Raw genomic sequence first — 25,987 nt, 5'->3', positions numbered from 1 at the left:
TGAAACTCGCCCTTGGTTTCCTCCACAACCACAGGATGAAACCCCAGCTGAGATGCGTTCTCTAAGGCCTTTTATTGTCCACCCCTTCATCTACCTCTCCAAACTCATCTTTTGCCAGAAGCCTCCTGCACTTGACTTTCCAGATCACACCCCAGATTTGCAAACGTGGTGATAGGATCACAAGATTTCTTCAGGGTCGTATTTCCATTGAGCATCTTCTCTTGCTTGTACATTGCTTTGTGCCACAAGCTCAGAGGCGCGAAAAGTTTTCGCTTCACTCAATGGTCTAGCTGTGGATGGTACCAGTTTGTACTTCCCGGGGCACCCATTTCCATTTTCATGTTTCTGGGGTGTAGGCTGGAAGGGCCCTGCCCCCTTCCACCCTTGGCTGATTCCTGCTTGTCTTTGGAGACCTAGGACCCCTGTCTTACTCTGTCTTTGAACACCCCCACGGGCTGACCCTGCTCCCCTTCTTGCCCTCCAAGTGCAACAACCATCAGGTTAGGGGGACTCATGTAGATCCCCTCTGTCCCCTCTTGGGTCCTTGTTTGGGCTATGCCCTGGCACTTGATGGTTTTCATGAAACCAAATGCCCTTCCTTCCCTGATGGAGAAATATTTCTTTATATGCCTCCCTAAGCTTAAGAAAGGAGTGTTTTTAGGTCCCCATGTGAAATTTTTGTCCCTCAGAAGGCTTTTGCTAAGATGGTTACTTTTTCAACAGTGGGGCAGGAATGACTGCCTGTTTTTTCTGCAAATGGAAGAAAATTTATTTCTTGTAGTACTCAGGCTCAAAGGACGGGTTCCTCTCTCTTTGAGGTTGGTGGTAGATTTGCCTGGCAAGGATGACAGGATTCCAGTCAGACCCCCACCCCATCTCAGACCCAGTGATCCTGGGTGCTCCTGGGGCTGGTCAGAACTTTAGTGGTGAAGGTTGTTGGATTCTTGGGGCTGCATGCCCAGTCCTACAGCTTCCTTTGCTGTTCTGACCCACCAAAACCTCTGGTTGGCCATATCAGGGACAAAGAACAGAACTGTCCAGAGCCTGGGGCTTCACCTTGGGGCTCACTCTGGAGCTGAGGGGAGGTCCTCTCCCTGGGAAGTCAGTGCCTGAGGTGGCCTGTGCCTGACAAAGAGCTTTTTGTGTCCCTCTGTGGCTGCCTCAGAAATGTAAGCCTCAGGGAAAATGAAGGCAGATCAGAGGGGATGCTGGGAAAACAATGCCCTTTCTCAGCCTTTGCACTTAGGGGTGAAGAACTGGGACATCGTAAGAAAGGATAATTTTTTGCCCATTCACAATGGCAAGCATTTTCTCTTTCAAATCAAATCCTTTTGAGTTCTCTCCTTGGAATGTGTGCTGACTAATTAACTTCTAGTAACCATATCTGGGTATCTCAGGCGGTTCTCTTTACCCTGGGGTATCAACATCTGGCTGCAGAGGAGTAAATTACCCACAAAAACCTTCTCATGGGTAGCAGCCCCTCTCAGGTACATGAGTTCCCCACCCCCCGCCTGCCATGCTCCCCCAACATGGACACTCACAGTTGACATCCTGTGCTGAGTAGCACAAAAAAAAAAAAAAACTATGGCCAGTGTAGATATCCCAGCACATGTGAGTCACTGGGACAGAAATCATTGTAATTTTTGTGGGTCTCCTCACTTGCGGCTGGGTGCTTTGCCCTGTTCCCGACCTCGTGGGAAGGCAAGGTCCAGCTGTTGGCCCCGCGAGAGCCGCTCAGGGCCAGCACAGCTGGACAACATATGAAATGTGGTCATACAACCCCGTGCAGAAACAGCAAACTTGTTACCTAGGGGTTGCATCTGGCCCCTTAGTAGTTTTCTAATACCCTCCAAAACCCCCCCAAAAAAAAACAATAAAAAAATGTGGTGCTTTTTTCTCTTCCCTGTCTCTCTGGCTTTTCTGGATAGATCTGGCAACTCCAGGCACACATTCCTGGATGGCCACTATCTACTGGAGCAGAGTAGGGGCTGCCTGCTTTAGATGGTTTCCAGTGTGCCACAGTCCCCACCATGACCTCTTGTCTCTCCACTCTGGTGCTCATTGGCAAATGGCGGGTGCTACGCATTTGCACATGTATGCTTCTGCTTTCCCCATGGTGCCATCATTAAGAGGAAAATAAAATGTTCCTTTACCAATATCTTTATAAAAAGTGGGAAAATGAAAAATCGGGTAAGGAAGGCTGAGTGTTTCAAGGGGAAAAAAGTGTGAAGGAGAAAAAAGCATGAAAGAGTATTTTGGCGGGGGCGGTAGGATTAAATCGCAGAAAAATGCCCTTTCTAATCAAAATCCCAGCACGGTGCATTTGTGTCAAAAAAACACAGTTCACAAGGCCATAATAAGGGAGCCTGTTTTATCTGCAGGATACTGTGTGGTCTTCACTGGCATTTGAGTTTGTGCCTCTTGTCCTAGAAGGGCCGTTTCTCAGTGGCAGTCCTGTTGACTTCCTGGACAGAGTGGTTTTCCCAGCACACAGGGCTGTCTGATGTGCTCGAGAGCGTTCAGCCTCCGTGGCCCCCTGCCCACAAGTGACCCTCAGTCATTATAATATTTCCAAAATTCAGTGTTTCCATATATTCCCCAGGTGGAGGAGCATTGCCTTCCAGGGCTTGCTCCACTGCAAGGGGCCAAGCATGGATGGTCGAGCCCTGGGATGGCCGTGGGCAAGAGTGGATGGCCCCAAGCCTTTGAGTTTGGTGTGGGGAGTGCTCGAAGTCTGCCCAGGTGTGCCAGTCACCCAAGTGCCACGTGCTCCTGGCTGAGTGCTGAGGCCCATCAAATCTGCCGCCTCCGACAGCTGGTCTACCAGGCTCTGCAGAAGATCTGGGAAAACAAAGCCACATGGTTCTGATCACACCTTTCTGTTCAAACGTGCCATGATCCCTTTGATCCCAGGGAGCTGGCAGGAGCAAGCCTCTGGCTTGTCTGCTGGTGTGGTAGTAGGAGTGAGCCAAAGCCAGACGGATGCCCAGACAAAAGGCAGAGAACTATCTGCACAAAATAGCACCTCCCCTGTGGTGACCTGACCCTTCGCTTCTTCCCAGCATCTATCTTAGTGCTTCTCAGTGCATTGTTCCATGTGGATTAGTCTATAGGAGCCACAAGGAGATGTTGGCCATGGAAATGGATGGGTTGACTGCAGGGGTCATGGATAACGCTCATAAGGCTGAGACATGATTTAGTTGACCAGGAAAGTTTGGGCCACACGCTAACCCACTTGGCTGATGAGGTCATAGACTGTAAGGGTCTCGACTGACCCCAGTGCGATGGCAAAAAGGGTGAAAGAGCATCTCCAAGGCCCTCAAGGTGGTTCCTGCATGGTGCTTCTTGGAAACCCCAAGCCACTGTTGGCTGTGTGCCAGCTTGAGGGAAGAAGGAGTCTTCAGGTCCAACCAGCCCTGAGCACAAACAGAAGTAGACAGTAGGGCCTTATTTCAGGCCCTACTAATATCACCTTTAGTCCTTGGAAGTAGATTGGGTTCTGGACAGTTTCACACCAGCTCTCAGGCCAGCCCACAAATCTACACAGAGACACTCTTTCCCCACCTCTTTTAGAAACAACGTTCTGGAAGGATGGATCTCTGATCCCCTGAGAATGATGTGGGTCTTTGGCAAATCGTCATGATTGACCCAGTACCTGACAGGCTGTAGAACAAGTGAGAATATATTTAAAGAGGAGATCTGTAAGTACACATTTACAGTCTTTTATTCTTCTGGTTCCTCAAAAAGATAAGAAAAGCACAATAAAACATTTACAATGTATTATTTTAATTGAGAAGATTTGTATACATCTTGTAAGCCGCTGTCTTAAGAACAGCACAGAGATTTGCCTTGCCCATCAAACTGGCAGAGTTAAGTTGGAAATCAAGAAGCATATCCTCAATTGCTCAGAAAATTCAACATGGAGATCCTATATGAATTCATAAGTACCCTAAGAGTGGAAACTCCCCAAATGTTACACAAATTGAGGTATAGCCACACAATGGAGAATATTATTCAGCGAGACAAAGTATGAACACAGGCTCCAACAGAGATGAATCTTGCAAATGTCATGCAGCGTGAAAGAAGTGGGCATAAAAGGTCACATGCTGTATAATTTCCATTTAGAGGAAATGTCAGGAATAGGGAAATCAGAGACTGTAAGTAGATTGATTAGAGGTTGCCTCAGGCTGAGGGAACAAGGAATGGGGAGTGACTTTTACTGAGTACAGTTTCTTTTCGGGGAGATGAAAATGTTCTCAAGTTTGATCATGGTGATGTTGTACAACTGTGTGAAGATACCAAAACCCACAGAATGACACACTTCAAGAGATGGATTTTATGGTACATGAATTGAATCTCAAGTAAAAGGCTAGGGAAAGCAAATAGGAGAAAATGATGTTACCCATTAATTCTTATGGAAGGAGTAGGGCTGATCATATGACTGTTCTTTCAACTTTTCTGTGTTGGAAGATTTCACAATGAATAGCTTAGGAGAAAAAAAGCAAAGGCAAGAGGTACCCACATTTGAGATGGATTTATTTGAGGTGGAAAAAAAAGAAATTGTAGGAATTGGTTGACCCTCAAGCTACTGAATTCTTCCCCTTTTCCTTGGGGTTAGTCTGACCCTGGTTGAGGAGACTTCTGGTGGAGAGACACATCTGCTGTCCCTTATGAAGTCTCCTGACATTGATACATGTCTGTTCATTAAGAAGAACATTCAAGGTCTTATTTTCAGTTCATCAGGTTAGCAGTCCCAGTTAAATAAGTGAACAAGTGGATAGATTGGTGATAAGACTGTACACATCAGAAATTATGGCAAGAATAGGTTATGAACTTAGGCCATAAGGGTGAACACATGGGTCTAGGTTCCTCCTCTGCAAGATGGAAATAATCATTGTACCTAACACAGAAAATTGTTGTGGGGCATTCATGTGGAAACTGCTTCTCACAAGTTCTGGCACACATTACTTAAGAAGTTGTTGTGTACTGATGTTCAGTGGAAGGTAGATAGTGGTGGAGGGAGATGGGGAATTAGAGGAATTAGCTGAATGATTTAGATCTTGCTTGAAAGGGGCATTTGTAGCTTCAGGACACTTCTGGGTCTCTAGTGCCCCAAAATTAGATTGAAGGGACCCTTTCCTTCCACCTGGAACAGTCGGAATTCTTCTTCCCTTGACCATATCCCAAGTGTAAAGCTGCCATGATTTCTTCCAGGTTTCTCTCCTTACCTGCCTACCCCAACCCACTTGAGGATAATGACTGAGCCCACCTGAAGGGCGTAGACTCAGGGCTTCTGGGCATGCTGGCCACCAGCTTACTTCTGTCTGCCATCACAACCCTGGGTTCGAAGTGGAAAAAGCCTTATCTAAGGAGAGTGAAGTTGCCCCCTTATATAGGGACAGGATTATGAGTGGTTTTTATTATCCCGTTCCAAGTTCTTCAGTGTTTTTAAGACTGCCTACTCTGTTATATATTATTTTAATTAGGAAAAAAGATTAAAAAAACCTTCTAAGTACAGGATAACATTTTTTAAAACAGCTTTATTGAAATATGATTCTCATACCATAAAGTTCACCTGTCTAAAATGTATGTGTATACTTCAGTGTTTCTTAGTATACTTATAGAGTTGTATAACCATGACCATAGTTTAATTTAATATTTTTAAATTTTAAGACTTTATTTGAGAGAGTGTGAATGGGGGCAGGGGTAGAGGGAGAGGGAATGAATCCCTCTGTGTACTGCAGGAAAGCCCACAGTGAGCAGAGTCTGATGCAAGGGCCTGATCCCCCAAAACCAAGATTATGACCTAAGCCAAAACCAAGAGTCTGATGCCTAACCGATTAAGCCACCCAGGCACCCTGACCATAATTTAATTTTAGAATATTTCTATCACTGTGAATAGAAATGAACCCATTGGAAGAAGGCCACATTCCTTCCTCACTTCCACTCCCCTCCAAGCTCTAGCCAACAACAAAATTTACTTTCTGTCTGTCTACACTCACCTATTCTGGACATTCCATCTAAATGGAAGGCCACTTTGTGGCCTTCTCTGCCTGGCTTCTTTACTTAGCCTAATGTTTTCAGGGTTCCTCCATATTTTAGCATGTGTCAGTCCTTCATTCTTCTCATTGCTCAAGAATATTCCATTCCTTGGATGCACTACATTTTGTTTATCCATCCTCAGGAGATGGGTGTTAGGGTTATTTCTATTTTCTGGCTGTTATGAGTAATACTTCTACAAATACTTATGTATGAGTGTTTATGTGGATGGCTTTTCAGGTCTCCTGGGCATTTAACTAGGAGAGGCATTACTAAGTCATGAGATAACCCTATGTCAGACTGTTTCCCCAGGTGTCTGCCCATTTTACATAGTTACCAGCACCGTCCAAAGGTTCAAATTCCTCCACTTCTTTGCCAACACCTTCTTTTGAATGATAGCCAATTGGGTGGAGGTAAGGTAGCATCTTCTTGTGGTTTTGAATTGCAATTCCTTGATCACTAATATGATCAACTCTTCACACCCTTATGTCTTCTTTGAAATGTGTAGGTCTTCTTTGAAAAAATGTCCATTCAGCATCTTTGCTCCTTTTTGAATTGTTTTTACTCTTTTTTATTGAGTTGTTGGCATTCTTTATATATTCTAGATACAACTCCTTTATTAGGTGGGTAATTTGCAAGTATTTTCTCCAAGAGTGGGGTGTTTCCCTTTTCACCTTAGTGATGGTACACATTGGATCATGGAAGCTTTTCAATTTAGATGAAGCCCAGCTTACCAGTCTTCTCTCATCATTTGTGTGTCCTGGTGTCAAAGTTACAAAATCATTACCTAACCTTATGTCACCAAGATTTACTTCTAAGTTTTCTTCTAAAAGTTTTATCATTATAGCTCTTATATTTAAGTCTACAGTCCACTCGGAGTTAGTTTTTGTGTATGACACAAGGTGGGGTATAAATTCATGTTCCTGTGTGTGGAACTCCACTTGGTGTACCACCATTTATTGAAAAGACTGTTCTTGTTTCTGCTGAACTGTCTTGGTCTGAACCCCAATTTGGTGGGAAAACCCAGACAGATCTTTTCTTCAGTGGGATACAAGACATCCTACTTCTTTGTTTCCTCTCGGAAACATGCTTCTGAACTATAACACATACCCCTGCAGGCCAAGTCACTGTTGTTCAGTTAAGAGTTAATATCAACTCTTTCTCTTGAAAATAGCATTTCCTGCCATAGGAACCTAGTTTTATTAATTTTTAGGATTGTATTTGGTCAGATACCTGGGAAGCCTTTGGCAAGGTGACCTCAGAGAGGTCATGATGTTTGCAAGGAGTACATTTAGTATGCATTATAGATTTGATCTTAGTAAATATCTTTATTCAAGTTTTAGGAATTCATCTATTTTTGAACCTGAGAACGTTTTGTAAAGGGTTCTCTTTTCCTCTGAAGCACAGGGAAATTATCCAGCATGCTTGATCCACCAGGACATAGACATTTGGCTTGTGGAGACATCTGGATGAAGCATCCTGGTAGGTTGGCAGACAAAGGCACTGTCTGGGCAGGTAGAAGTGTGTCCAAAGGGAGTTCTTTGAGTCTCATACTTGAAAAGAATCAGTCCAAAATCCAAGTTGAAGTTGGGTCTGTTGGGGGAGTCCAGACCAAGAGAGAGGAAATGCAGCATGGTTCCAGACAATTGAAAGACCCATCATAGCTCTTCCTACCAGGCTACATCCTTGTCCCCAGAGCAGATAGAGAGAGTGGCCCCGAGTCCACTGATGATAGTGCCTTGCAAGCCCTCAGCTGGTTACTCTTCTGTCTTCAGCTTCCCAAATATCATGTTGATAAAAAGCACTTAGAGGCTTGGCACATCTTTACACTGGCAACTAAAGCTTATAATTGAGAGATTGTTAGATGTTTCTTGGCACAGAAGTTTTGCTTGATAAATACTTTTCATTAAACCTTTTCTTTTTTTTGGACTTGGTCAAAAATAATTGCTGTAATAGATAATACTCATTCAGTGTTTACTATGGGAAAGGTGCTTTACTCTCATTATTTCATTTAATCCTCAAACCATTAGACTCCTCTTACAGACCGGGAAGAATGCTCGGAGAGATTAAGTAATTGCTGTAATCACCCAGGTGGTACGAGGCAGAAGGGGATTCAGACACAGGCCAGAGTCCAGAGCTGCTGTGCTGCAGCCCCTCAAAATCAGCTGTCCCAAATAGAAGTCTACCTATGGTTTATATCCCCAAGATTGGCCAAGGTTATATTGGAAACCATGGCTTTCAAGTCAGCCCTGCTAACTAAGCACAATCCTGGTTTTCTTAGAGTCAGGCAGTATCCTAATTGTATAGTAATAACTTTGAGGTTCAAAACAATCTTCAGAGAAATTGGGTCTCCCATGGGGCTCATTGGCCATTCTGCCAGTTGCACACATGTCTTTGAGTAGGAGAATGGAAATACACTAGAAGCCTTTTCCAGGGAGGTCCATCTGCCCTTAGCTGTAGAGCAGGCTGGGGGCCTTGGAGATCAACCTGAAGAGGGATTCTCTGCTGTTTTGGTCACTCACTCCAGTCAGGTCAGTCATAGACTTTGCTGGCTATCTTCTACAGGGACAGCTGGTCCCCCAAGGGTAGTAATGGCCAGTGTGGGTGTCACAGATGCCATCAAAGTCTCTGATGGCTGTGTAAAGACTCCAGAGATCTCTGTGGAGTTATCTGTGCTGGATAAGCTCAGGGGATAACCTGAAATCAAGGCTGGAAGAGAGGTTCCCACGGCCATGGCCAAGGGACAGTCACAGGGCTGGAGTGATAAAAGGAAAGCCCGGTGTTTGGGCCTGAATCACTTTGGTAGATGTTCCAGACAAAATCCAGACAAGAAATCGAAAAAGGAATCAAGAAAGATTGTCACCTCATCTTATGAACAGCTGATCCTCTATCAACATCTTGCTTTGCTTTGGGAAATTTGTCCTACCACCTTCTGGTTTGATTCCTGCATTCACCCATCCCACCTGATTTATGATTGCCTCTGCATTCCAAACCAGCCATGGGGACTGTCTTTGGCTGTACCCAGAGCCTGCTCAGCGTAGTACAGGGTCACAAATTTTCAGTTTGCCTTCTTGGGTTATTATGTTTTTGAATGGAAGATCTTTTCCTGAGAGGATTGGGAGTAATTTTTATTTCATTTCATGATACCAAACTGAGGTTCAAAAGAGCAGTGGGCAATAGAATGGAATGGGGGCAGTTTTACTCCCCTAAGAGACAGTTATATTTGCAGGAGAGTAATGAACGTGAGTTGGGACAATTTCACAGCAAACCTCCACTTCTCCATGATGTTGTTGTTCCGATAGTGATAATCTGAGCCCATCCCCAGGGAAGTCTATGGCATATTTAGAGTTGGGGTGACCAGTTAAGGGAGCTAATACAGGAGACCTGAAGAAGTGATTTCAACGTCCTATGTGGGTGGTGGCCCAGGCATATGAACCCAGAACATTCTGTGGTTTTCAGTACCAGGAAGAGTGGACGGTGGCCAGGCCAGCAGTGTGGTTAAGAAATGCCTTAAAAATCTGTGTGCAATTTCATACTTTCTCAGAAGATGGGCTTGAAGGACTTCTCCGTTTATAATGCATTCTCCCTGCCTTGTCTTCCAAGTTTGGGTTGGTTGTTTACATTAGACCAAGACTGAGGATGACTTATGGAAAACTGAACCTCTCTTCTGTTTCTGTGCTGGTGGGCACTGGTATGGGAGGTCCTCAGGGTAAGTATGCTGTGGACAGGATGAAGAAGAAAAATGGTCCTTTGACCTTAACCTTGAAGCTCATACAGCAGACACTGATGTAAATTTTCTGAATGAGAACAGTAATTTGTCAGTATCCTTCCAGCAGGGAATAAAATCAACAGATGGCTTTTATGTTGAGTTTTCACTCTTATTAACCCCAAACCCATTCATTTCTTAGAAATACTCATTTGCAGAAAACAAAGGCAATTTGTAACCAGCATCACGTGCACTCTGCAGTGTGAAGTCCATTTCTACATACATGCAATTTCCTGATCCAATAAAAAAACTCTTAAGATACAGTAAAGGTCCTATAGTTAAATGCAGTCCCGGGGGGACAGATAGGGGCCTTGTCAGAATAGAACAGTGGTTTCTTTGAAAAGTTCACACATATATTTAAACAGTCTGGGTTATGTATTTGCAAATCATACGTGTGTGCATGCCTATCCCCCAGCTGTTTTTTCCTTCCATTGTTACATTCCTTTTGACAGAAGTGTCCACTGTAACTTGGATACTTAATTGAAGGTGTTTCTTCAATAAAACACACACTCCTAATTGACAGAACCCCCACCCCCTTCCACCACTGACATCGTTTTGGCTGCTCTTTTAAGAGTAGCATTGTTGGTGAATAATGGCGGTTAGACCCTTACTCCCCTTTACTCTGAGTCAGTCAGTTGAGATCTGGCAAAGAAAAGCACATTCTATGAAACGTTGGTGGATATCACCTTTTGAACAATGCTCGGGTAGTCCCTAAGGGCTGAAGGATAATTTTCTCAGGATCTTTTAGTCTGACTTGGCTGTCCAGAGGATTTTTTTTTCCTAGGGAATGTCCTTGATTGTATTCTGAGATTCCTGTGTTTAGTGTTTTTAACTTTTTTGAGGTTCTGGACCCCTTTGGAAATTTGAGGAAAGCTATAAACTTCTTGCAAGAAATACACGCACATAAACCAGATTTTGCCAGTGTGAAGGGTTAAAGACATCTGTGTTAGAGCCTTTTTAGTATATGTTTTAATAGAAAACTCCCTGGACTTTGAACAGTAGTTGGCTGACTTCTGCTATAGCGTATTAGGTACAGACCTGGCTATGTGTCTATCTCCCCTGCCTCCCTTCTGTTCCCTGAAGCAGAGGCACCCTCCTGCTCAGGGATGGGAGAGGGGCAACCTACAGCCAGACTGCCCAGGTCAATGGATTCTTCCTCTTGGCTGTAGCATGAGCCCAGGCAAGGCTCACCCTGTTGGTGCCTTGATTTTCTCCCGTGTCAATGAGGATGGTAATTGCATCTTATGGAGTGGTGGTTGTGTGTGTGCGTATATGTGTGTGCACATGTGGTCATGTGTGTGGACATGTGCGGACACACAGGTACGTGTGTGTCTGTGTATCATGGGCTATGGAGATTCCTGTCACCAGGGCCAGCTGGGGGGACCCATCCATGCAGAGATGCAGCCTGGTACTTTCTGGGGTAGAGTCACTTCTCCGCGCCTGTGTGTCATTCAGCTTTTCTGGATGGGCCAGATTGCTCTCTGAAATGGCCTTTCTATCCCTGTATACTCTCATTAAAGTCATCTGAGGGTCTTTAATCCTGCTGACCTTGCTGGGTTTTATCAGCATACTTGGTGGGAACAGCCAGTTTGCACTTCTGACTACTGGTGAGGGGGAGCAGCTTTTAAATTTTTGCTTGGCTGCCAGAGTTGAAAATCACATCATCTGTCCTCTGTCTTTAACCTTGTGATGTTTTTTTCAGGTAGACATTTTCAGTATAGATTTAGCTAGATTTCTCAGTCCTGTCCCTTAATGATTGCAGCTTTTAGGTCTTGCTTTAAAATATTTTGACTAATGTGGTGCCTGGGTGGCTCAGTGGGTTAAGCCTCTGCCTTCAGATCATGATCCCAGGGTCCTGGGATCGAGCCCCACATCAGGCTCTTAGCTCAGCAAGGAGCCTGCTTCCCCCTCTCTCTCTGCCTGCCTCTCTGCCTACTTGTGATCTCTCTCTCTCTCTCTCTCTCTCACTCTGTTAAATAAATAAAATCTTTAAAAAATGTTTTCATTACTCTAAGATCATAGTGATATCCCCCTGCATTTCCTTCTGATGGACATACCCCTGCATTTCATTCTGAGGGAGTCAAAGTTTTGTTTTCACACTCGTACATTTAACGTTTAGAGTTTGTTTTTGTATGTGGTATGACATGGTGGAAAACATAATTAGTTTGTTCCCACTGCCCTGGCACCGTTTATTAAATGGTCTATCACCTCTGCAGTCCAGATCCAGCATGTGGGCACCGGTTGGCAGCCTTTGATGCAAGTTTCAGGCAAGGCCTCTGGTACAAAAGACCTGGGATCGAATCCCAGCACCTTCACTTGCTGCTGGAACTTGGGCAAGTTGTCAACTTCTGTAGTACCTCATTGGGACCTCATTAGTACCATGGGGACAATAGTGGTATGTAGCTTACCAGGTGATTGTAAGTATAAAATGAGATACCACACAGAAATCTTCAGCACAGGGCCTGGTGCACACATGGTAAATGTTTCAAGAAATGTTAGCAGTCATCAGCCTCCTTCTGCTCCTCATTAATTCTCCCCTATTCCAGTTGACCTCTTGTAAGCCACAGAGGGTGGCGTTATACAGAGATCAAGCTGGCAGGGCTGATATGTATTCATTCATTCATTTGAGGACGTGTAAACCTTCATTGTTCCACACTGCTTACATTTGCAGAGAGGCTGCTTCATATATTTACAGATGTAAGTTTTGTTCAGATGCCTGGGCTACCACGAGTATGGGGCTCCTACTGCAGGAAGGTACTGTGATGGGCTCTGGGCCTCTAGAGGAGGAGAGGAATGAGCCTGGTAGGATCAGGGAAGAATCAGTGGAGGAAGGTACCCTCCAGTCTGGACTTTTGAGGACTAGAGAAGGGATTGGGGGAGGTGACCACTGAGGACCAGTGATGGCTAAGGTCTGGGCTTGGACCCAGGAAGTAGGGAATAAGTCTCAGAGTCTGTGAGCAGCAGGAAATGGTGATGACAGATGGGGTGGGAGACAGAGAGAAAGAGAGGGGCATGCGAGCTTCTGAACTTGAAAGTGGGGGATGGTGGGGCCTTGAGGAGGCTCAGTTTGGAGTAGCAAGTCCCGTTTGGTGTGGGCTGAGTCTGGGGTAAGTTGAGATGGCCAGACTGACCAGCCTTGGTAGAATGCCACAGCAGGGCTTGAATGAGAGCCTGGTCCTGGGGATGGAGATGGGGGGTGGGGAGGGAACGGGGAACTTCGTCAGCACAGACGTGACACAGAAGTGTGTGAAATGCTTAAAAGATGAGAAACACATGCGTATTCTCTGCCTTTGACATTGTAGACACAGACACTGACATTCACACTATTTTTGTAGCCTAGAGTAATCCCAAAATTCAGGGTACCTACTATGGTTTGAATGTTTGTGTCACATCCCCACCAGCACCCAAACCCATAGGTTGGAATCCTCATCCTCAGGGTGATGGTATTAGGAGGTGATGAGGTTGAGGGTGGGGCCCTCAAGCTTGAGATCAGTGCCCTTGTAACAATCCCCACAGCTCCCTTGCGCCTCTGCCACATGGGGCTAAAATAGGAAGATGGTCTCTGTGACCTGAAGGAGGACCCTCCCTGGACCGCACTGGCTTCCTCTCCAACTTCCAGGCTCCAGAACTATGAAAAATAGTTGCTTACTATTTAAGTATTTTACTAAAAATACTTACTGTTGTCAGTAAGCCACCCAGACTGTGGTATCTTGTTGTAGTGACTCCATCAAACTAAGACAAGTAGCCTTTTGGTCATGAGTCATACCCATAGGCATAAAGCAGCAAAAGGACGTGAACCTAAAGGCAGAGCCTGGGAATTTAGCCCACTTACTTCATGCCATGCCAGAGGCTGGCCATCTTCTTTGTCTGCCCCCTCCAGAACAGATCAGCTTGCTTCCTCTCCCTGTGCTTGCTGTCCTCCTAACTTCCTAGTCCCAGTCTCTTCAATATTCGTTTTTTAAGACGCTTGCTTTTGTCTTATTTTATTTTTCTTGTTGTTGTTGTTGTTTGTTTGTTTGTTTTTTGTGGTTTTTTTAATCAAAAGGAATGACTTCATTTTTTGCCTCCTGTCAGCAGAAGCAAAGCCCCTCTTGTGGCTCCCTAGGTCATCAGAAGAGAGGGCTCGTCATGGTAGGTTGACTAGCTGTGAACATTATGTCAATATCCAAATGAGAGCCAACTCCCACCTTAGATTACTTCTTTTGTTGAGGGGCTGTAGTGTCCTGCCAGTGGGGAAATTTACACACCTGTGCTTGGGGAGCCCTGCAGAGCTGCCCTGGGGCTTGGCCTGACTTCCTCCCTGCACCCCTAAGCACAGCCCGAGAGCCAGGTCCACCCTATAGGATTCCAAGCATGAATTCGAAGTGCGCCTGGTGCTGCTGTAGACCCTTGTCCTGGGGTCTCACTTCGATTTCACGTTTCATCCCCAAGAGGGTGACTTTGCTGGGCTAAGCATTTAGCAAGAAATGTGGATTCTTAATTACTCTGAGAAAGCTTTTCTTTTCTTTCTTCTTCTTCTTTTTTTTTTTCTTTTTTGCTAACTTGGCAAACATGTCTATGCATGACCTCGTATTTTATTTTTCCTGTGGAAATACAGCTGAGTATGAAGCTGCTTATCAAGGCTGTCTCAGACAAGTTTCAAGAATATACCGCTGCGAGAGTCCTTGCAAGACAGTGAAGGTGAATTATAGAAACAGGTCATGTGGTCTGAGAAATGCAGGTAATCCAGGTGATGTCTGGTGACGCAGATAAAAATAGACTGACTCGTTTAATCCCAGTGACTAATGAACTAATTATTAGCACCATGACTTCATCAACCTGTGACCCTTGAATGCTCTTCATGAAAACTCCTTTTTTTCCTCTGGCTTTATTAAGGTATCATGGACAAGTAAAATTGTAGTATACTTAAAGTGTATGGCATGATGATTTGATATATGTAGATATTATGAAGGAATTCCACTCAAGTTCATTGACACATCTATCACCTCGCATATTTACTTCCTTCCTTCTCCTCTCCTTTTTTTTTTGGTGAGAACATTTAGGTGTTTCTTAGCAAATTTCAAGGGCAGTCACTATACTATACATCAGATCCTGTCGTCTGTGTTGGCCTCTAGTCTTGGTCATTCCCACATTGCTGAATCAGGCCCATACTTTCCTATTTCACATCTCTTTATATAAAATTTAAATGGAATCTCACTTAAACATAGAGTATATCTAAGTGCACCACTCAGCAGATCTTTCTGGACGGAGTACCCTTCCTGACCACAGCCCAGATCCAGAAATAAGACAGTCCTGGCCTCTGGGAAGACTCACGCATGCCCCTTTGGTGTCTGTTCCCTGAACAATCACCAGACCTGACTTTTTCAGTCACTCAGTAAATTAACAGGAACCTCTTTGCCATCACCACCCGAGTCAGGCACTGGAGTTCGTCAACCAAGCGGATGCCCCTCCCTGGGCCCCATCTCAGTCACGGCCCCTCTCCTCCCACACGTAACCACTGTCTGGATGTCTGCATCGACAGCTCCAGTGTCTCCTGGCTGGTGCTCTTGTAATTTTTGAATGAGTCAAGGTGAAAAGAACAGCGGCATTTGTGTTTCCCAGCTTCCTGAACTTGGCCCAGGCACACAGAATGCCCGTTGCTGCTGGTTCCGCTTTTATTGAGATTCACTGAACAGAAACAGCAGCAGGGCTCCCTTTCCCTTGCGTGGTGGAAATTCGGGGGCCTGCTGGGTGCCTGGTGAGGCTTGCAGATTCCCACACAGACCCAGAAGGGTCGGTTCCCTGGCTCCCCATTCCCTTTTCCAGGTGTTCTTTGCAATTCCCTGAGGATTTGAAAAAAGGTTTTCAGCCTCCTATTCTTCAGACCTAGGACTGTGTAACCTTTACAAGCCTTATCGGAAACTGACTCTTCTCTTGAAGTCTACGCCTGTGAGCTTTTCGAGAGCATTTCGTAGGGATGGGGAACTTTCCAGATGCCGATAGACGTGGGTCTGCATTGGGCACAACATTGTCTTCCCACGTCTCTCCTTGTTTCCCCAGATGGGGAGCCCAGCTCTAACTCGCCTGGGCTCCCCACTGCCAAATGACTGCGATGTCACCTCTGTCTCCAAGTGCCACTGGTTGAAGTGTTTCGACTTTGAAATACAGAGCCAGAGACACTTCTCTGACTCCTTGCATTCCACCCTGGGACTTCTCTACCAAGCATTTTCACTGTTTCAGCCAGATGGCCCATACAACTTTCCAGACTGGTTCCCTGTTATGAAGCTATGCCCTAAAAATGGTGAGCCTGGTCCCACAGCCTGTGAGGCAGCTCTGGTGTCATCTAGCACATGAGGATGGCAGGCTCCTGTGGCCACTGTCTTTGTCCATTATTCATGTGAGGAAGCAGAATAGGTAGCACTTCCAGTCTGTATCTAGATAAAGCTCTGGGTGTACTAGTCCATTCAGGCTACTGTAACAAAATACCCCATACTGGGTGGCTTATCCAGCGACATTTATTTTTCCGTTTTTCACGCTGGAAGTCCAAGGTCAAGATGCTCCTGGGGTAGATTTCTGGTGAAGCCACTCTTCCTGACTTGTACAACCATCTTCTCACTGGGCCCTCACATGAGCTCTCTGTGCATGCATGGGAGAGTGATCTCTGGCATCTCTTCCTCTTCTTCTGAGGACACCACTCATATCAGGTTTGATCCCCATCCTGATGGCTTCACTTGAAATGAATTATATCCTGAAGGAACCTATCTCTGAATACGGTCACACTGGGGGATAGGGCTTCAGCCTGTGAATCTGGCGGGACACAACACAGTCCTCCACACTGGGCACGATGAAAATGTGTGTAGTCCCTCCTACCAGCCACCCATCATTTCGCTTTCTTCCTAGCACTGGCTAATGGCAGGATTTAGCCGTTTTCCCCTGTGGCTCTGCCTGCAGGCTCTCGAACAAGTTCAAACAGAATTGCTGACAGACTGTAACTCATGCCCATCCTCTGGCCACAGAAGGGCTAGGAACGTGCTCTTCTTTCCAAGGAGCCCCTGGACTCACTCTGTGACCCCTTTGGAGACATTTGGCCCCGAGGAAGCCTCAGCTGTCTCTTTTCCCACACGGAGGAGGTATTTTTAGACACAACACCTCCCCTGTCCTCTCAGCCTCACCCCCACCTAAAACCCCAACTTCCCAGAGGGAGAGGGAGAGCCTGCTAACCTACCAGTCAAGGGGACAGGTGGCGAGAGAGGAGGACAAAGGAGTCTTAAAGCTGTTGAAGCGACTGCCAAAGCCCCTTGTAAAATTATTGACAAAAACAAGCGATAAGCAATGCCATCCATGCAAAAACACGAATGCGTTCACGCTTTTGAAATTTGTCTGTGTCCGTTTCTGTGGGAGTGTGGGCATCGTTCTCCCAGCGCCAGCTTCCAGGAAGACTGTTGTGTCACGTGCCCAGGGTTCACGTCCACACGCTCCCTCTGCGTGCGCACACGCAGAGGCATGCACGCACGCATGCGCAGGAGAGACCGCAGTGTTACGGGGGTGCAGCCATCGAGCAGGCTTCTGAGGCAGTCACGCTTTTGGAGCGGCGGATGCTGGAAGGCAGGTCTGTGCCCCGCTTGCGCTGGGGGAGCACATGCGAGTGCTCAGAGGGCTTTTGAAGGGAGCTCATCGGCTTCCAGCTTCTGTGGCACTAGCAGGTGCTGCGGGCAAACGCTTCTGCTTGAGGAACGAGCCGCGGCCCCGGGTGCCTGGAAGTGCTGGTCGACTGAACGGAAGTGAGGATGAGGGCATGGCTGTTGGGGGGTGTTCCGAAATAACAGGTGACGTATGGCAGGAGGCCGCAGGAGATTCGGTGCCAAAGCTCCAGCTTCGGTCTCCACTGTTCGCGCTGCTGAGAAGCTGTCTGTGGGCTCAGCTCCCTGGGGAAGTTGTGTCTTGAGACCCTGGCGCCCAGCCTGCCGGCTCAGCGCCTGATTTACAGCATCTCTTCTCTCGGTGCCACCGGCCTCCCTGGCTTTCTGCTGGATGTCGTTCTCAGAGCTGTCTTTCCTTCTAGGCCTGCGTGGCTTTTATTCGACTTGGGATCCCACACCTGGCACGATACCATCATATACAGGGAGTCGGGAAACACTTGATATGAAGTGTTTGTCAGAGTAAGAGAGCTTTAAGAATGTCCGGACAGGGGCGCCTGGGTGGCTCAGTGGGTTAAGCCGCTGCCTTCGGCTCAGGTCATGATCTAGGGGTCCTGGGATCGAGTCCCGCATCGGGCTCTCTGCTTAGCAGGGAGCCGGCTTCCTCCTCTCTCTGACTGCCTCTCTGTCTACTTGTAATCTCTGTCTGTCAAATCAATCAATAAATAAAAATCTTAAAAAAAAAAAAAAAAAAAAAGAATGTCCGGACAGACTCCCCTCTGATGTCCTGAGGTGAACCTGCTGGGGTCCCTTCCTGGTGGGTGTCCAGGCCTGTTTCAGAACCCCTGAGCTGCGTCTTGCTTATTTGAGGAACGTTAAGTCTACTCCCTGGAGTTCCCCTCCCATGTGCTGGGCCCCACCGGGACACAGGTGCCATCTTGCCTGGAGGGTGGGAGATCTGCAGGACCTCGCTGTGCACTTGGCTCATGTCGGTCCTGGTCTTTTGAGTATCAAGTTCTTTCTCTCCCCTCCCCTGTCCCAGCGTGTTTGGGATTTCAAAGAATGCAGTAAACTGTTGGGATGAACTTTTTTGCTCCACACTTGTAAATTACAGGGAAAGTTGACTCCTACACTTAACACTTACTGAACTCATCAGAATGTTGCAGGAACTGTGGCTCCAGCCCTGGGACCCTCCAGTCCTTTCTGGGGACTTGGCTGTGTCATTCCCTCACTGGGAGTTGTGGTGGCATCTCTTCCCCAAACCCTGGGTCCTGGAGGCATTAGGGAAAACTAGAGTGTGGTTTTCCTTGATTCTGATCATAATCAGGAAACCCCTATCTCAAAGAAGCAGGTCTTGTGACATTTGGACAGGCTCAGCAACTTTGCCTGTGACAGAGGCTGCTGGGCAGATTAGCAGAAAGCTACGGTGCAGGGAGAAGGCTGGGAAGCTCCTTTGGGATATGTCAGCACAATCATTGCCTGTTTTGGTGACGCCCCACTTCCCCACCTCATTCCCAGCCCCCGCACAGCTATTCTTGTGTTCCAGGGATGGTGACTGCACCCATGAATACACTGGCATGGGCATCGGCCCCCCCTTATGCCTTTGATGTTATACCCAAGAAGGCTTTGCCTACCCCAGTATCAGAAAGACTTATTCCTCTGTTTTCTTCTAAGCATTTTATAGTTCTAGATCTTACATCTAGCTTTTCAATCCATTTGGAGTTAATCTGGGGGTTACCATGTAAAGAAGGGGGTCTGACATCAATCTGAAATCCCAAACACGCTGGGACAGGGGAGGGAAGAGAAAGAACTTGATACTCTTCAGCATGTGGCTTTCCAGTTGTTACAGTACCATTTGTTGAAAAAACTCTTTTTCTCCCCTCTCTGGGTGGTCTTGGGACACTGGCTGAAAAATCGACTGACTGTAAATATGCAGGTTTATTTCTGGACTCCCGGTTCTGTCTAAATGTCTGTCTTTATGCAAGTCCTACATTACTTTGCCTACTCTAACTTTGTTTTAAGTTGCAAAATGAGGAATGTTGAACTCTTCAGTGATCAGACTTGAAACCTTTACTTCGCCCATTTACTACTTCCTTTAGCCTCAAGGAAGTTGCTGGGTTTTTCAGGTCATCAGTCTTCTGCTCAGTAAAAAGTGTTAGGTACTGTAGCTTTGAATTACAGTGGCAGCTTCTACAATACTCCTGTTTAGGAGAGAGCCGGTGCCCCTCTTTGACCATGGCTCCCACCCTCTGTTCATGGTGTAGGAATAAAGATCTTGGCTAACTCCTCTTCCACCCATCGTAACTGACACCCAGAGATCCAGAAAACAAGAAGCAGGGAAACTGGAGGTGGAATTGCCAAGGCAGGAGTAGGTCTGGAAGAGCTTATCCAGCTGTGTTTCTGGGAGATGGGGGCACTGAGTTGTGACAAAGAGCCACAGATAGGGCCAGATCTGAAAGGTGGTGCTCCTCAGTCCCCAGCTAGGGCACCATGCCACTCAGGCCACCTCTCCTGCCAGCCTTCCAGAGCCTTATATTTCATGTTCTATCCCAGTTTGTGAGAAGCTGCACCTGTCCTTCAGCAGAGGTTCTGTCTACTGTGTGTAGGGCTCGATCCCATGACCCTGCATTGTGACCCAAGCCAAAACCAAAAGCTGGATGCTCAACCGACTGAGTCACCCAGGTGTCCTCAAATAATTTAGGTAATACAGAGTTAAGAAACGTATGTAACACTTAAATGTAGACAATTAAATGTAGAATTTCCTTATTGCAACTATTAAGGATAATTGTGTCTGATAATAGGACATAATTTTAAGAATATGGTCCATTGTCATTCAAGGATTCTGTGTTTGTGAATTTGCCTACTCGCTAAAATTTATTTGTAACTCTAAAATCAATGTTTATAGTGCTTACGTGCTCATTTGCAGTTGTGTGCAGAGAAGCAAAATGTTTGAGTTACCAAAGAGGCTTGCTCGCAGATGAGGTTGAACAAGGGGGCATTTTGCCTTCTCATTTCAACTCTCATACTGTAAAAAAAAAAAGTCCTTTTCTTGGTCTTCTGGTGCCATGTATTTTACATTTTTGTGCTTGTTTTTGGATGATTTTGCTTTTTACAGTGGCTTTCAGGAATAGTGCTTAAGTTCTGTCTTGTGTTCTAAAAAGCACAGAAGGGCTGCAGTGTGTCTTACAGAGAAAAATACAAGATTAAGTTTCATTTAGGCGTGAGTTATAGGATTGTTGGCCATGAATTCAAAGTTAATGAATCAACAATATATATTAATGTGCCTTTAAACAGAAACTCACATAAAACAAGTTTACATATTATAGTTGACAAAGGTATTGTGACCAGAGGCTTACAGGAACCTACTCCTGTATGTCCTCTAGGAATGGTGGTTCCGTATATGAGAGTTTCATGTTCATAGTGCCTTTTTAGAATCTAAATCCCAGAGATAATGAGAATTGACCGTAGTTTTTTTTTTTTTTTTTAAGATTTTATTTATTTATTTGACAGAGAGAAATCACAAGTAGATGGAGAGGCAGGCAGAGAGAGAGAGAGGAAAGCAGGCTCCCCGCTGAGCGGAGAGCCCGATGCGGGCCTCGATCCCAGGACCCTGAGATCATGACCTGAGCCGAAGGCAGCGGCTTAACCCACTGAGCCACCCAGGCGCCCTTGACCATAGTTTTTTATCATTTGTCACACCCTAGGCTCTAAGACATTTGCTTCTAAGTGCTGTTCTCAAATTCAGATCATACCTCCAATCACTTAGAGAAGTTTACATCAGCGTGAGGTCATGTCCACAAGGCTGAATGTGCAACTCTGTCTCAATCACTGTGACTGCCAAGTAAAGAGCTGTAAGTTGCTATCTTGTAATTGGCAGCGTGGTGTCCCAGTGATAACCATGATGGTGTTAGTACTTTGAGCTGTTGGTAGGAGAAACTCTACCATTTTTTTCAGAGGCAGAGTCCAAGAAGGTATGAGTAATGGCCAATAAGGCCAACAGCTGCAAACTGTTTACATGTGACAATTTGGTGGATAAATCAGAGTTTATACAGTTGTGTGTTGTTTATTCCTTAATCTAGAAAGGATATGGTCAACTCTTGAGTTTAAGAATTATGTGCTTATATCATGCAGTTTTCTACTGAAAAAGAAAATAATTAAACTTCCTCACCCAATTTCCTCTCCAAAATTGCAGTCCTACCAAGGAAAGGATGAGAGGGAGAATGTTCACACTGAGTTGACATGGCTAGGAAGATGGGTTAGGAGACTCTGGCTTTTCTGAATAAATCTGATAGACTTCTCCAGGCATCCGAAAAAATAACTTTACATCTCTTCATTTTTATTGTTGGCATTTTGGATTTTTTTTAAAGATTTATGTTTTTATTTTAGAGAAAGAGAGCGCATGAGTGGGAGGAGCAGAGGGAGAGGGAGAGAGAATCTCAAGCATACCCCATGCTCAGCTCAGAGTCCGACCCAGGGCTTGATCTCACAACCTCAAGATCATGCCCTGAGCCGGAACCAAGAGTCAGATCCTCGGTGAACTGCACCATTAGCAGAGGTAACTGCTAATATTGTTGCACATATTCCTTGAGTCTTTTTTATCTTTAGTTTAAAAAAGCTTGGACTTAAATGCCTGAAACCTTTATTTTATCCCACCCACATCTCTGCATAAGCACACGCTAAGATTTATGAAAATCTCTGAAACCCGCAAAGATGACTCATTGTTCTTGGTCACCAAAGCTTTGGTGAGGGAGGCTCAGGGTTTACCTGGAGGAGCACCAGTATTAGAGACAGTCCTGTTTTTGTACCTGGGTCCCGCTTGGTCAGCCATATAATTGGTTACTGGGCCTCCATTTCCCTATGTGTAAAATGGGGCCAGTAACCATATCCACCAAATAAGGGAGGGTCACGCCTTCCGAGTTGTGCTTGCCCCTAGAGGGGATCCCAGTATTTGCCAGTTGCCTTTCTGTTTCCCTTTTTGTTCCAAGGAGCTCTGCAAATATGTGGAATTGATGTTTTTAACATTTCAAAAATAAGTTCCATGTTGCTTTTCTTCCCTTTTTAATTAAGAATTGTAAATCATGGAAGGCTAAAGACATGGAAAACACCACTCTAGGGTCTTACTGTAGGTGTAAGGAATTCCGGTGCAATAGGAAGTTCCCTCTGGTGCCACAGCCTCAGCCTCCCCTCCCCTTCCCACTGCTCCTCCATTCTTTCCAGGGAACAGGGAATAGTGGTGGGCTTTGTTTCTCCTTGGAGCTCATGGCTCAATTGCCGCTTATTGCCTGCAGCTCTTACTTTTACCACAACCTGGGATTTTCTCCAGACTTTGTGAGTTGTAGGCATTTCCACACCGTGGGTCCTAAAGCCTCCAGGCTCCTGTACTCCATCTTGGGGGCCATCTTCTCTTACGCACTTTTCCTTGCTTGCTTTCCTGACCAGGCTGTGCACGATTGGAATACATCAAAAGCGCTAGATCTTAATCCACCTCTGTGTGTGAGAATATTTCTCCTAAATAAGCGGATCCTTTGTTTTCTCCTTAAAAAAAAAATCCTCTGTGTCTTGGAAAAATTAAAATGCAATTATTGGAAGGCTCTTTGTTTAGCTGTTTCCGTAATGTTGCGTGTTACCTAATTATAGTGGAAACTCAGGCCTGCCGGCTCCGGGTGCTGAGAGCGGCAGGGGCCAGGAACGTGTTCGTGTGGCTTCGAAGTCTGCTGGTTCAGCAGCGACTCTTGGGACCGCAAGCTCAGCACAGCTGGCTTCAGATGCCTCCCTTCCCCATTCACCAGATGGCTTTTCCCCGGGGGGGGGGGGGGTGTGCACATCTGATTGTTCTTATTGATTCATTGACCCAGGACGCTGCAGCCCCCAGGCCGGGAGAGGCCTGCTGGGTGTGCATTTGAGTGTGTGTGTGTGTGTGTGTGTGTTGCATGCACATACCATCGGTGCTGTGTAGAAGCATTCCACCTACTCACTGCTGGACTTGGTGCAGCAACCCACAAAGCATTTTTAAACAAAACCAGAATAATGACCTTGAAGGCACCAAGAAGCCGGATCATGTACTTTCTGGTTGTCATTTTTCTACTTCCAATGTCTGCTTTGCTGGATTATGATGTCCACGTGCAAAAAAAAACACATCCTGAGGCCAACTAACATTTCATTTTTTTTTTCCCGTTTTCTCTCTCTCCCTCTCTCTCTTTTTTTTTTTTTTCTTAATTCTTCAACCTTGGCCAAGCATGTTGCATATTCCCAAATAAAAATCGACATGTGCTGTGGTGCCGGCTCGGTGTGTCGACTGTGAGCTCAGTCCCAGAGCAGCATCTCCCTGCAGAGTAGAGTCCAGGTCAAGGGAGCTCTGCCTCTTGGGGCTCCTGGGGGACCGTTGGAAGGAAGGAGGGAGTGTCCTGTGTGAGGCTGAGGGCCACCTCCCTTTGGATTTGTGTCAACAAAGAGGATAGGTGTCACTTTTGGGAAGCAAGGAAAAAGGTTCATTTTTAATTAACTTCCCCTGTCCATTTTCCTCCACTTTCCACCAACTCCTTCCCTCCCTCCCCAGTTCCTGTGCCTGCAAGGCTGGTGTCTGCTCCTGAGACACCTGGTGCGCATTAGTGAAAGGGGCCCGCTAAACTGGGGGCAGCATGCAACTTGCGGGGGGCATGGCATCATGGGTGGAAAATGGGCACCTCTCATGCCAGTGGCCACAGTTCCTCTCAGGGCACAGCACTGATGGGGGGAGTCTGGCTGAGACAGCCTTTATCCACCTGGTCACCAGGTATCCCTGGGCGGCACATGCTTGGCTGTGGGGCCAGTGGAGCCACAGCCCACCCCAGAGCCCTTGTGAACTCACAGCAAGGGGAACCTTGAGCCGCTGCCAGTGTGCGCCATGCCTACCGCCCTGGGCCACCACCCACTCATGTGTCTCATGCTGTATGAAGGGGTCAGAGGCTACAGTCCTGGGGAGTACAGGTGCTTCCCGTCCTCACACGGGTTCCATCCCAAGCCCTGGGAGGGGTGGGGGCCTGTGGACTCCTGGTGTTGAGATAAACCTGGTGTCATTGAGAAGCACCTGGGTAGTGAGGGATGCCTGTCCGGGTGCAGAGACAGCAGGCGCTAACAGGGAACGTGGAGAGCTACCGTGGGGAGTGGCTCACAGCTGCAGACATGTGGCTGTGCCTCAAACATGGCGGGCCAAAGCCCTCTTTTTCACACATGCCTTTCTGCCAGGGTAACCTCTGTCCCCTAGAAAACTCCCCTCCATCCTCCAGAGGCTGGCAGCTTCCTGTCCCTCTCTTACACCCTTCCCCTGAGTCTGGCTTCCAGCCAGGGGCCTGGGTTCTGTTCTTGTCTCAGCAGCCAAGGGACCCCAGTCAGGTGTGTGTGGAGATGAGTGAGTTGGTCCATGGGGCTCAGCGTCACTGATGATTCCTCTTCCATGGTGTTCTCTCTCTCTCTCTCTCTCTCTCCCCCTCCCAGTCTCATTCTCTCTGGAAGGCTCCTGAAACATTTTTCTGAATATCATGCACAGCCTTCCCTGGCCTGCTTTCTGTGAGCCTAGTGGCTCCTTGGTGCCCTACTCCCACCCTGAGGGTACTGGTCCTGCAGGGCTCGGACTGGGAGGAGGGAAAGAAGGTGACAGGGGTGCAGAACTTAAGGAGGCATCCCCTTCCTCTCTGGGTGTGCAAGCATAGGGTCAGCTCTGGGGTGGGGGACCCTCCTTCAGCTTTTCATGCTGGGGGTCTTGCCTCGCTGGCCTCACCTCTTCCCCACCCTGGATGTTGAAGTTGGAGAGCATCCCACCACCACACACCACTCCAACTCACTTTATGTGCAGAGCCTTGGTCTCCCTCTGTCACCGCCAGCCTGGGTAATTACGATGAAATGAGATAATGCGTGCAAATACAGCACATTGCCTGACATCTACTAAATGCTTGGGTGATCTGCGTGGTGGTTATTATTATCATTAATGCTTTGTCGCTGAATCCCAAAGCAGTAGACACCAGCCCATCCTCCGCAGGAGCTCTGGAATGACGGCTCCAGCCCTATGGCAACATTACCATTCTAGTCTGCCCCTCCCCTCCCCGTCCTGAGTGATGTTGACCTTATGAACTGGCCTAGCGAGGTCAGGGCCTCCCACATTCTGAAGAGGATGTGTTTTTGTGTCTCTGCTGCAGGAATTGCTTACTTAGGAGGCGTGTGCAGTGCTAAGAGGAAATGTGTGCTTGCGGAAGACAATGGTCTCAATTTGGCCTTTACCATCGCTCATGAGCTGGGCCACAAGTAAGTATCAGACTCTGTATTGTTCTGCCTTTTCCAGTTCCTTCCTGAATATATGTATGCATATATATATTCTTAAACATATGTATTTATGTGTGTGTGTGTGTATATATATATATATTTATTTTATTTTTTTTTTCTTGAATTCCGTTCTGAAACAGTGCTGCTCTTTGCCTTTGCTTCTTCTGTATCACAGACCTAGGCCAGCAAGCCTGGGTCCCAGTCTTTCAGGGAACCCATAAAGATTACTGACCAGATGATCTGAGACTTGAAATGTTCATTTCATGTTCAT

The 25,987-nt window shown here is 46.5% G+C and overlaps 1 protein-coding gene across 4 annotated transcripts in view; it reads left to right on the top strand.

Annotated features, from left to right (window-relative positions):
* The window catches only part of ADAMTS17 (ADAM metallopeptidase with thrombospondin type 1 motif 17), a 326,270-nt gene that overhangs the window by 109,653 nt on the left and 190,630 nt on the right, over positions 1 to 25,987 (top strand). For all 4 annotated transcript variants that reach the window (XM_032342200.1, XM_032342198.1, XM_032342199.1 and 1 more), the window contains exon 8: positions 25,593 to 25,698. In XM_032342200.1, the coding sequence (XP_032198091.1) occupies positions 25,593 to 25,698 (106 nt within the window). The remainder of the gene's footprint in view (positions 1 to 25,592; positions 25,699 to 25,987) is intronic.

Source organism: Mustela erminea, chromosome 5 (assembly GCF_009829155.1).
Source record: "Mustela erminea isolate mMusErm1 chromosome 5, mMusErm1.Pri, whole genome shotgun sequence".
In the NCBI taxonomy this organism is placed as follows: Eukaryota; Metazoa; Chordata; class Mammalia; order Carnivora; family Mustelidae; genus Mustela; species Mustela erminea.
Note: the sequence above shows the minus strand (reverse complement) of the source record. Positions and strands in the feature narration are given on the sequence as shown.